This window comes from Sebastes fasciatus, chromosome 18 (genome assembly GCF_043250625.1).
Source record: "Sebastes fasciatus isolate fSebFas1 chromosome 18, fSebFas1.pri, whole genome shotgun sequence".
NCBI classification, from domain to species: Eukaryota; Metazoa; Chordata; class Actinopteri; order Perciformes; family Sebastidae; genus Sebastes; species Sebastes fasciatus.
Window position 1 is genome coordinate 15076708 of NC_133812.1, and position 12111 is coordinate 15088818.

At 40.4% G+C, this 12111-nt stretch overlaps 2 protein-coding genes across 3 annotated transcripts in view; both read right to left on the reverse strand.

Annotated features, from left to right (window-relative positions):
* Positions 1 to 12111, reverse strand: part of LOC141755825 (low density lipoprotein receptor adapter protein 1) — a 155634-nt gene that overhangs the window by 40065 nt on the left and 103458 nt on the right. The window lies entirely within an intron of this gene.
* Positions 1604 to 9919, reverse strand: LOC141756585 (CD109 antigen-like). The gene is made up of 9 exons (XM_074616449.1): positions 9715 to 9919; positions 8329 to 8430; positions 8130 to 8192; positions 7158 to 7331; positions 5822 to 5971; positions 4272 to 4358; positions 2841 to 2910; positions 2636 to 2753; positions 1604 to 1742 (listed from the first exon to the last, which is right to left on the reverse strand). Exons 4-9 carry the CDS (start codon positions 7326 to 7328, stop codon positions 1604 to 1606), a joined length of 735 nt encoding a protein of 244 aa, XP_074472550.1. The 5' UTR covers positions 7329 to 7331; positions 8130 to 8192; positions 8329 to 8430; positions 9715 to 9919.

Sequence of the window (12111 nt, forward strand, 5' to 3'; positions counted from 1 at the left end):
CATAAGTTGTAAGAGCCACGCCCTAAAGCATACCCTGCTTTATGGTCTTTTTTACTCCAAAGGGGACCATAACTTACTAAATGAACATCATGCTGTATTGAAGAAGACTTGAAACGTTTTACAATGTTTACTGAGGTAATAAATTAAGTGAGAAGTAGGTTAATTTTCTCATAAACTTCTATATAATCTGACTTTCTGCAACCAGAGGAGTCGCCCCCTGCTGGCTATTAGAGAGAATGCAAGTTTAAGGTACCTCTGCATTGGCTTCACTTCTCGGACCTGGAGGTTGCCCACTATTGGATATCGGAAATCGGAGGGTGGGTGTTATCAGCTGTATGAGACATGAGCTAATGGGGCACGCTCACATGCACTAACATGCACTAAAAAGCATGTGTGGCCAGCCCGGCTATGTCAACATGCCAGTAGCACAGAGAAGCTCAGATTACAACACTCACAGAGGGAGAGCGACTTCATTCTCTGCTCAAGTTACTCCTCTATATCTTTACGTAGCAAATAGCTGTTTGATGCCATATTAATGCTCTGGATATCTTTTAGAGAACCTTTAACACAAAGTATAATTAATGTATAATATACTGTGGGGGGGTATAGACAATGTTTTTATGCCGTCATGCCATTTTACTTAATGGTGACTAAACTGCTTTACCTCCGAGCCAGAAAACTCTTTGGACTTCGGAAGGTGCCCTCCAGCATAACGTTTCCAATCTTACACTGTAAGTACCTGAGAGTCATCAGGAAGATGGACACAATGAACTATAAACAGTCAAAGTCTGCAGTCACTTATTAAATCCCTGCCATCTTTCTGCCTTCTCATTACTTATAAAGTTCTTTTGGGCACTGAACACCAAGCAATTAACATTTTGAGTCTTTCCTCCTGCCAGGTGAAGTTATTTTTGGTATTTTTAACCCTTTCCTCATGACATCTTGTTAGAATTTTTTTTTTAAATTAAACGATGACTAAGGAATACAGAGGAAAATGTGACGTAAAGCAGGGGAGCGGGGATAAATGGGGTTCAAAACCCCGGAAGAGGTTTGAAAGGAACCTCTGTCTTTTAAAAGGCCTTCTGCACTTTAACTTGCTTAAATTATTCATTAAAGACAAGCTCTTTAAGACAACACCTGCATAAAATCCTTCCCATATTACAGTGTGTGAGATTAATCCAACAGTCCAGTAATGGGAAGGTTTTGCAGGCAGGCTTTCACGACTATGTGAACAAAGCATAGATAAACTCGGATTACAAAACACAGGGGGAGAGAGACTTCATTCTCTGCTCAGGTAGACATTACTCCCCTATATCTTTCACGTGCAAACTTTATACTATTACCAATATAATTCCTCTGTCTATACAAGTCAGCTCTACCAAAACACATACTATAAATACCCATATTATAATACTACACAACATTCAAAGGGTTAAAAGTTCTTTGAACTGAAACAGTAAAATAACAATACAGACTCTAAATAGACATCAGAAAATGATTGAAATGTCAAAGAAACAGGTTAAAAAGAAGAGACAAACATTTGGTCTCGGGATGTTTCTCCATGTGTTTTCAGGAGTATTATTTAGTCTTTATTTATGGGTGGTTATTGACGTGATGTGAATACCTCTACAGGCTCCTCTACGATGCCCAGACCCAGGTTCTCAGACATGACGAAGGCGGTGGCTGTCCAGGTTGTGATGCTGTCTGGTACAGTCAGAGTCATCTCTGCTGTGTCTGAATTACTGCGGGAAAAAACCCCAGATAAAAAACATGATTATTTTTAGCCTTCCTGTTGTCCTCGGGTAAAATTTTACCCGTTTTCAAACTTCATTCTATCATAAATATAGTTTTCTTTCATCTAACTGCCCCAAAATAACATGAATGAAAGTAATTCATTTTTTCTGGGGGGTTTTCTCAATCAAAGATTAGTTATAATTTCATGTAAATGAGGTTTATTGACCATAAATTACAAAGAAAAAAGTTTAAAACTTGTCGGAAGAAATAAATTCGGAAAAAAGTCTGAAAAAAAAGTCCATCGAAAAAAAGTCTGAAAAAAAGTCTGAAAGATGTCAAAAAAAATGTCCATAGAAAAAAAAGTCTGAAAAAAGCCTTTAAAAAAAAGCCTTTAGAAAAAAAGTCTGAAAAATGTCAAAAAAAAAATGTCGGTAAAAAAAAAGTCTGAAAAAAAAGACTGAAAAATGTCAAAAAAAAATGTTGGAAGAAAAAAGGTCTGAAAGATGTAAAAAAAAAAAAAAAGTCTGAAAAATGTCAAAAAAATGTCGGAAAAAAAAAAGTCTGAAAGATGTCAAAAAAAATGTCGGAAGAAATAAAGTCGAAAAAAAGTCTGAAAAAAAGTCTGAAATAAAAGTTGAAAAAAAAAGTCTGAAAGATGACAAAAAAATTTCGGAAGAAATAAAGTCTGAAAAAAAAGTCTGAAAGATATCTGACAAAAAAGTCTGAAAAATGTCAAAAAAAAATTTCGGCAGAAATAAAGTCGAAAAAAAGTCTGAAAAAAAAGTCTGAAAGATGTCAAAAAAATTTCGGAAGAAAAAAAGTCTGAAATATAGTCCAGAAACCCTCACCGGTACTGCATTTAGCATAAAACAATATGCTGAAATCATAACATGAACCTCACTTTGTGTTGATGTCCATCCATATCCGGGTCTCTGGAAAGTTCCTGCGCTCTCGTGGCTCCTGATGTTGCTCCACATGTGAACCGTCTCCCTGGGTCATGAAAAACATTTCCTCCCCTGCTGTTTAGAAGAAGAGAAGTCAGTTACATTTGCATCGCATAGTCATAAAAAGTGACTGTGAAACGTTTGAGAATTTTTAAAACTTACGAAATTCAGGCCTCGGCGGCGGTCTCATCTCGTGTAAACTGGCGTCGGTCAACGCTACGAGATCACATGTCTGCACAAAGACATGGAGGACTTGAAAAATACACATTTCACTCCACATTTGTCTGGAAAGCTTATTAAGGGTCAGCACATTTAAAGCTTCAGCCGCTTCAACAGCCGCCGACTACATTTAAATCTAAAGAGAATTACAAGTTATTCCAGTAAGGTCGTTTCCACCGCAGGAACTTTCCCTCGGAACTAAAAACATTTTGAGGAACTCATTGCGTTTCGACCGCAGGGACCAAAGGTCTAAATTAAGTTCCGGGGAAATTTTACGAGGCCTTTTTAGCCCAAAGAAGGCGCTGCTCGGGAGGTAGTACTGTCTGAAAGTACAGGAACTTTCAGGGTGGAGTTTGCAGGGATGACAGTCGCTGATTGGTGAAACACACACACACACAGCGCCGCTGCTTCAACTGTACGACTTCATTCTGCTGTCGGCTTCCCAACGCATTTAAAATAAAAGAGAAAAAGAGAGAGAGATCGCGAGCGGAAACGTTAGAAGAGAGAGACGTAGCGCGGCGGTGCTGTGATTGAGAGAAAGAAAAGTTATTTTCTAATTGTTTCATGGCGTTAATGTTCTAAAGCAGCATCTCTTAGTTTTATTTTATTCATTACATCCAACGTGCATCACGTACAAACGTGCAATACTGACTTAACAGTACAATAGTTTAGTGCTCTAATTCAGCTGTGCAATAATCTGGTTTACTCCGGCATTAACACTGCATTTATTAAACTAATATCCTTATTTATTTATACTATTCTTGTATTTTTACACACTTAAAGTCAGGGTAGACGATGTTCTCCAGTATCTCTGTGCTATTGGTTGAAATGGTCTTTACACCCCGACAGCGATCCATTACTGATGAGCTCTGAAAAAGGAAAAGAGCCGTCATCTGTAGCTGCTGTAATCCTGTAAAAACGTCTACCAATCACTGCCTCGCGGTCCGCTTGGAAAGAACCAATCAGATGCCTCCCTGCTCGTACTCTACCCTTGGCGTGCACCAGCCTGAACTCAAAGCGCGTCGCCGCCGCCGCACGTTTCCTGGAGAATAGAAGAGAGAACTCAGCCCTGCAGTAGGACTGCCACAGTTACTTGTCATAAGGTAGCGTTGTTGAGTTGAGGTCCTCTCTCCGCTCTGTGGCGGTGAAGTAGTTACGATGCGGCGGTACATATTTCTTATTTATATTTTCTTATGATTTCTCAATGTTTATATTCTAGATTGGGAGCAAAACGTAACTCAGTTTCCCCCCACGGATCAATAAAGTATTTCTGATTTAGTGATAGTTCCTCCACCCTACAGAAGGGAGCTTCACTGAGCAGTGAGTCGGAGGGTGGAGGGACCGGATAGGAACTGATGTGTCTCTGAGGCTAACCTTGAAGATGGAGAAAGGATCTCCCATTGTCATCATGTCAGAGTGGGCGTCGTCGGCCGTGGCGTACTCCTTCATCTCCTTCAGCACCTGTGAAAGCAACACCAACACTTCCTCAGAGCTGCTACTGTTGCAGCCCAACAAAGAGCAGCACAACAGACACGGGACACAAAGAGAACACTTATTGTTTAAAACCTGTTCGACCGAGCGGGGATTAAAAAACAGTTCATGGTGCTTCGGTTCACATTGAACCGATACTGAGTTTTGGGCTCGGCAGATTGAGTTTCATAGAAATACCTTCAGGGGGAAAATATGGGAGCTGGAAAACAGTTGGATGACATTAAACCGGAGAGGACCCTCGGGAGCACAGATCACTGGATGGATAGATGTAAATGACAAAGCAGGTTGTGTGACAATCAACCGGAAACATGCGACTCAAATCTTCAGGATTTATTTCTTTGACTGAGGGTCAGACTGAAGTCTCAGTATTATGAGAATAAAGTCATAATATTATAAAGTAGTAATTTTACGTGTTATTTTAGAGGTTAAATAGAGCAGCATGCCGCCTGTGTGAAAATGAGGAACGTGGAGCATCTTGTGAAGTTACACTTTAGTTTAGGTTTCACAAATAACAAAATACCATACTACTACTATACTACTAAATAATACCACATTATCATCAGTATCAGGACCTTGAAAAGATAAGTTTGTGCAAGAAACTGCGTTTATTCCGAAGAAAGAACCACACGGACCTGAGAGAAATTGCCTCTAACTTTGTTCACCATCCTCCCAGAACCGTCCTGAAATACAACCTGAATGAATGTGGAGCGTCCCGACTTTAAAATCTTTGTTTCTCTACATTATCATTAGTTAAAATCATTCAAAGTGACCTTTAACATAAATCAAACATCAAAAGTGATTTGTTTATTTTAGTTCATGGATGTATTATTCATCCAAAACATTTTAAAAAGTAATTTAATTGGTTTGTTATTTATAATTTGCATGTTAGTTTGGCGTTATGTGCTGTGTGTGTGTGTGTGTGTGTGTGTGTGTGTGTGTGTGTGTGTGTGTGTGTGTGTGTGTGTGTGTTTATGTTGTCAAGGAGGTTTGATAATAACTGTGCGCTTCACAAAACCTGCTCTCATTTTCATTGCCGTTCATTCTGACGGGTATTTTTCGTTCAACTCTCGTCCCAAAATCGATTTGAATCTTCCCCGATCCTATTTTCTTTTCGGCCCCGGGACGACGGGACATCCTAAAACTCGAGCTCTGCTTAGTAGGCTTCCTTTTGGACAAATTCAGTTTTTTAATTCAGTTTTCTTCACAGAATGAATGAACTGCTGAGATGAACGCCAACTCTATATGTGAAAAAAAAAAGTTGTCCTAAACCCCTTTAAAATCAAGAAGGCCTCTGACCCCCCCTTGAAGCTTTGGCGACCCCACACGGGGTCGGGACCCCCAGATTGGGAACCAGTGTGTTAAACCAAGGTCTTGGACAAACTGGGAGAAAGTTGTTGGATGTGAACAAGCGATGACTCCGGTGTTGTTCTCACCGCCTCCTTGGTGATGTCATTGTCACCCTTCCACTTTGTCGCCTTGTCGACCACCAGGATGCCGACCAGAGAGGCGGACTCCGCCACCTTGACCCGCAGTCTGACCTCCTCACCTGGCTTCCTCGAAACCTGGTTAAAGCTCAGAGACACCTGCCAATCATATACACAGAGGTGAGCATAGAGGTGGTACGTGCTGACAAGTATTGAATTGTTTTTGGTCAGACTTCAAGACAAATAAGTCTAGCTGCTGTAAAAACCTCATAACCACACGGAAGCATGAATTCATTTAACAAAGCCGTGTGGGAGAGCTTCAAAAGACGGGTTCCAAAGTGTTTATGTTCCAATTAACATCTGAACTGAGGATCCATTAAAACCACCTTAAAGTGGACCACACCAGACAAATTCTGACGGCATGACGTCTTTTGAAATCAATTTAGTTACTACTCGATGATATAAATATTAGGGCTAACACGATAATAACTCGTTAACGCTAATTAGTTTTGACGCCGCTAATTTCTTTAACGCATTAACGCAACTTGTGATTTTTAGGTTGTAGCGGCTCAGTTTTCAAGCTAGAGTGAAGATACTGGTATCATATGAAATAACGCTAAATAACGCTCCAAACGTACGAATGTCCATTTTCAAAGGGGTCCCTTGACCTCTGACCTCCAGATCAGTGAATGTAAATGGGTTCTATGGGTACCCACGAGTCTCCCCTTTACAGACATGCCCACTTTATGATCATCACATGCAGTTTGGGGCAAGTCATAGTCAAGTCAGCACACTGACACACTGACAGCTGTTGTTGCCTGTTGGGCTGCAGTTTGCCATGTTATGATTGGAGCATATTGTTTTATGTTAAATGCAGTACCTGTGAGGGTTTCTGGACAATATCTGTTATTGTTTTGTGTTGTTAATTAATTTCCAATAATAAATATATACATACATGCATAATACATTGCATAAAGCAGCATATTTGTCCACTCCCATGTTGGTAAAAGTATTAAATACTTGATAAATCTCCCTTTACGATACATTTCAAGCAATTAACTATGGACAATCATGCGATTAATCGCGATTAAATAATTTAATAAAAATGTTTCAGACTTTCTGTCCATGTAGCAGACTGTTGTGATTGAAGAAAATCAAACTTTACCCCTAACTTCCCCTTTTTCCAACATTTCCCACACTTCTGATTGGCTCACAGATTGAGCAAATCAACTAGATTACTATTAGCTCCACTTATCTGTGCACTGTTTCACCACCTCGATAACAGATCATACTCACAATCACACTGCCAGGACACCTCAAATATCACTTTAATCAAACCTGTCACCTGGTTCTGTAAAGTCTGGGTGACGGGCAGCTGCATCACGTCGTTGACGATCTCTCCGTCGGGACGCACACAGTAGACGATGACGCAGGCCACAGGAGCCCAGCTGGTTTCTGGCTCCAGATAGAGAAAACGATATGCTTTCCCAGCAGACACCACCTGACCTCTGGACATCACCTTCACACATAGAAGACAGACGGGAGCCCTTAATTCTGTTATACATTCTACACTTAAAGCTGCAGTAACTGTTTTTGGCCACTAGGGGGTCGACAGACATATTGTGACTTTCTAAAGTTGTATAATAACAAACTTTATTTATATAGACCCCATCCTGGTAACCATGGTGACGTGTTTAGTGGGCGGAGCGTTAAGTGGAGGCAGATTAATTCTCCGAACACGTTAGTTAACGCTGGCTGGCAAGTATTGTTGGCTTGTTTTTTTAACAATGGCTGAAGAAAATCCTAGTTTCTCTCAACATGTGCTGTCACTCACTCTCCAGGATCACCAGTGGTAGTTGAGAAAGTTAACGTGAACCAACAGGACCAGATTAGAGATTTATTAAAGATAAATTGAGGGTGTATAAATCTCTGGATGTCTATAGTTAACTATCCTTCAGTAAAGTCAGTCAGAAAGAGAGTCGGACAACATCGGAAAAGCGTTTCAGAGACGTCTGTGTCTGTGATATCTGGATTCTGTGTGTAGCGTTAGCCTCCAGTCTTTCCTTTGTTGAGCCTCCATTGAACACCGTGACCTCGTCATGACGTTGACACAAAAAGGGTCTATAGCACTTTAGCAACATGCTGCACAAAATGTAAAAACACACAAAATCCCGTGTATATTGTTTAGAAATTCAACTTTATTTTACAGTTGCACTCGATGTCAGTCACTCTAAATGAAAGCCTCGGGCGATTGAATGAAATGTAAATCAATTAAATGCAATATATTGACTAATGAGTGTCATAATGTTGTACTCACTATGTAGTGAAACTCAGTTATTGGAAAATTGCTCTGAACAGGCAGAATGAGGATTGAAACAGCCTGATGGAAGAGACAGTTTAATGATTATTAGGTACATCATGGAAGTAAATGTACATTCTACCTCACCACCAGTATTTCCACAAGGCTACCAGATACAACCACGCGACACAGATGTTACTACGTTCCTCATATTCACCTCTGGATGTCTGTAAGGTGTTCCTATCTGCAGGTAGGAGTGACTGGGGGATGTGTAGCTTCTATGGAGATGTAGCGTTTCATGGCTGTCCTCTAAGTCAGCCTGAAAACAAACAAACAAAAACAGATAAATATGTGTTGTTAATTGATCCAATAATAAATATATACATACATTTGCATATTTGCCCACTACCATGTTGATAAGAGTTTCAAATACTTTGTGAGTAATTTGTGATTAATCACGATTAGCTATGGACAATTGTTAATATTAAATTAAATTAAATATTTAATATATATTATATATAATAATTTAATTAATTAAAAATTAAATTAATCGTGATTAAATATTAAATATTACAGAAAATGTACCGATCAATGTAACTGCGACATCGGAACGCTGCTGCCAATTTAAAATGTGACAGTAATGATTTATTTTATGGGTCTGTTATTATAAAGGAAGTTTCCTGAAAATAATTATGTAATTTAGTATGAATTAAAGGGACTGTTTGTAACTTTTTACACGTATAAATCTACCGGGTTGGGATCCCATGCGGGCTCGCGTGTGGCCGGAGTCTCTGCTCCTCTGCCTGCTTGTCTTCACTCACAAACCGCACGCGTTCTCGCTGTCTTACTCCACCTCTAGACGTGAATGCGCGCTCACGCCACACTACAGAAGAGTTAGTAGCTCTGAGAATATCTAGTGAATGTTCAGTGGACGTTTGTGCAGAAATAACTGCTGCAGCTCCTCCAGACCAACAGAGGTTTCCCGTGTCTTGTGAAGTGACGGGGCTCCGCAGAGAGAAACGTTATCGTCTCCGACCAAAACTCCGGCGTCTCCCCCGTTCCCTCCGGCCGCGGTCGGGAGGCTGAGGCGGGAAAAGCCAACACTAGGATCAGCATTGATTCATGGAGAGACCTTGGTCTGGTCAGCTAACATTACTGCCAAGCAGCTGAAATATAGAGTGATATTGTGCTTTTAGCTGACGTGTGTCTCCTCACTGTGTTGAGCGATGCTCCTTCATGTCTATGTAGAGCGAGCACAAGCGCCAGCAACAGGACGCTGACTTTCGTTGACTTAACGGCCACAGGTGAAGCTGTTAACAAGACATTCTGAAAGTTACAAATAGTCCCTTTAAATGTAATTTATTTATCTACAAGTAGAAACTTTTTTATTTATATATGTTGAACTGTAAGTTTACCTGTGGACAAATCAAAAGACTATTCTAGCGATTGATCTGCTGCATTCAAATCCCAAATTCTTTCACTTTTTCTCCAGCTGTGAGTTCTCATTTGTCATTTTTTACTACACACTCGATACACAGTTAGACTGAGGATGCAGTCAGAATAAAGGGCGAGTTTAGAAGTGATAAAAAAAAGATTATCTTACATCAATTGTGAGTGTTTCCGTTTCATTCGTGATCTCGACGTTGAGACGTAGGATTCCGTCTCGAGGGACATTATACTACATTATTTTAGGCAGCATCTCCTCTGGATGTACTGAAGGGCCCGACATGTTTGACTCTTCCTCCTTCATTTCCCACTTCCACGGACTTTGCTTTCGCTGTACCGCTGTCACTTTAACCATCATGTGAGAATCCCGCGGTGACAGCGGCCGATTGTTGTATGTACTTATCTTCAGCTGCAAAATCAAGAAAACTATTTACAATATGCTTTTTACGTTGAGTCATTTATGTAGAAACATGGAGCGGTGTGTAAAATCTATGGTGTACGCCACAGAATGTGCAATAAGAAGCCGTTATCATCGGATGTCAGGACCTGATTGTCTCACACTATATCCAAGCTGCAAATCGGCTGTGTGGCTCCTTATCGCAATCCATCAAGATGGCGAAAAGACTCTCTGCTCAGAGGGCTTTAGAAATGATTTTAGAAGAGAGAGAACTTTTGGAAGATGAAGATGAAGAGGAAGAGTTTTCAGAATATTAGGATCACATTTCTGTCAATTCAGAGTCTGACAATGAGTATGAAGACGAGGATGAGACTGTCCATCAGGCAGCTCAAAAACGAGCCCATCAGCAGCCAGCAAGTGGAGAAATATGGATGTCAAAAGATGCAACACACACACAGTAAAACTCTGCCCCTCATGTGTTGTATAAGCTGGCATGAATAGGCTATGTGTTCAATGGGGTTCGTGTTGTGTAGACTGACATGAATTTCTAATGAAGTTCAAAGAAATAAACATCAATAAAAACATTGTTTCATTTATATTTGTTCAAGATAAATGTTTTTTTCCACCCATATGTTTATTATAATTGATTTTTATTTTTTATTACATTTTATCACAAAAAACAAATAGCACTTTTGTTCATAAATAATATCCTACAGAAGTAAATGGCAAATATGAACCTGTCTATATTGCTTGTAATTGGGATAAAGTAAACATCTGTTAAGTATTTTTACATGAATTGTTATGGCTGTATTGATTTAAAAACTCAATAATGTCCAACAGACCGGCGGACATTGGCTGAGTAACAAAAACATGAACACCACACAAAGGTTAGGAGATTCAGAAAATGCTAACACCAACATGCTAACAGGCTCATAGTAACAGTTGTGTGTTAGCGTGGTAAGATTTACTAATTAGCACCAGTTCTGCAGGTATTTGGTCATGAACCAAAGTATTGAAGACATTAAAAGTTTGCCCTGATGGTGGCGCTAGATGAAAAGTCAGAGGATCACCAAAGTCATTAGGGTTCAGCCGCACCGGCCCTCACTTTCATTGCGCCAAAGGGTTTTGCTTGCACCTTCTGACTCAAGCGTGCGTTCGACTCCTTGGTCCGTGTTTCAAGACGGGTCGGGTGTGTGCCTGACATCGCCGCAGACCCCTGGCGCCTCAATACATTTTGGGCACACACATAAATTATTTTGTTAACATTGTGACATACTGTAGGCCATTTGGCCTTGGCGGAGGTCTGCGCTCTCCCAGTGCCCTTCTAGTTTATTTATTCCCGCGCTGTGCCAGGGAAACAAAGAAATCCTATCCAGGGAAAATTAAGCAACTGGTGATACTCAAATCAATGCACACACATAAAACTGCACAAAATCAAAAAAGTAAATATATCTAAACATATCAAAAGATAATTAGACATCATGAATTAAACGTTTTGATATTCTAAGGATAACGAGGTCTTGATAAGATGCGTTTTGGTGTTCCATATTTGTACACCACGATATCTGAGGGAGTACTGGCCATGTGAAGAGGATTAACCTGTCTAGTAATTAAGATTTAAAGAAGATGCTCAACAATGATGAGGGATAAATCAGGGAATAATGTAAGGTTAATAAACAAGAAACATTTCTGAAACTTCTTAGTTTGCTGATAAATCCCAGTGACTTCACAGTTTTATTACAAATAAAATGTTCAACTCAAATCCCTAAAAACACATCACAGCTGTGGGATGAAAGTTGAATGTGATTGTTTTATTTGTCTTTGTAGACATCTCCGTAGTAGACGCCACGACGACAACATCATCATCATCCTCAGAGTTCGTCCAGAGGAAGCGTCCGTCTTCTGCCAGCAGAGACGCCGTCCGATTGAAAGAAGCAAAGATGGAGGTGACCTCGGACGACTGCGTACAAGTACAACAACACGACAACATGAAGGAACTGTTTGAGGTGATGATGCAGTCGGTGACGTCTCTAGCCGCGTCCTTAGCTTCGTCACAATCTTCCTCGCAGCCCTCAGACCAGCTGACGCCTCTCGCTCAGTCCTCGCTGGCGGCGGCGGTCCTACAGCCCGACCTCCATCACCTTCAGACGCAGCGCG

Coding starts and splice junctions, on each gene's coding strand:
- LOC141756585 (XM_074616449.1), bottom strand. CDS start 7,328: ATGTCCAGAGGTCAGGTGGTGTCTGCTGGGAAAGCATATCGTTTTCTC. Junction 2,754..2,840: donor GCCGCCGAGGCCTGAATTTC/GTAAGTTTTAAA, acceptor TCTTCTAAACAG/CAGGGGAGGAAATGTTTTTC. Junction 1,743..2,635: donor TGGATGGACATCAACACAAA/GTGAGGTTCATG, acceptor TTTTTCCCGCAG/TAATTCAGACACAGCAGAGA.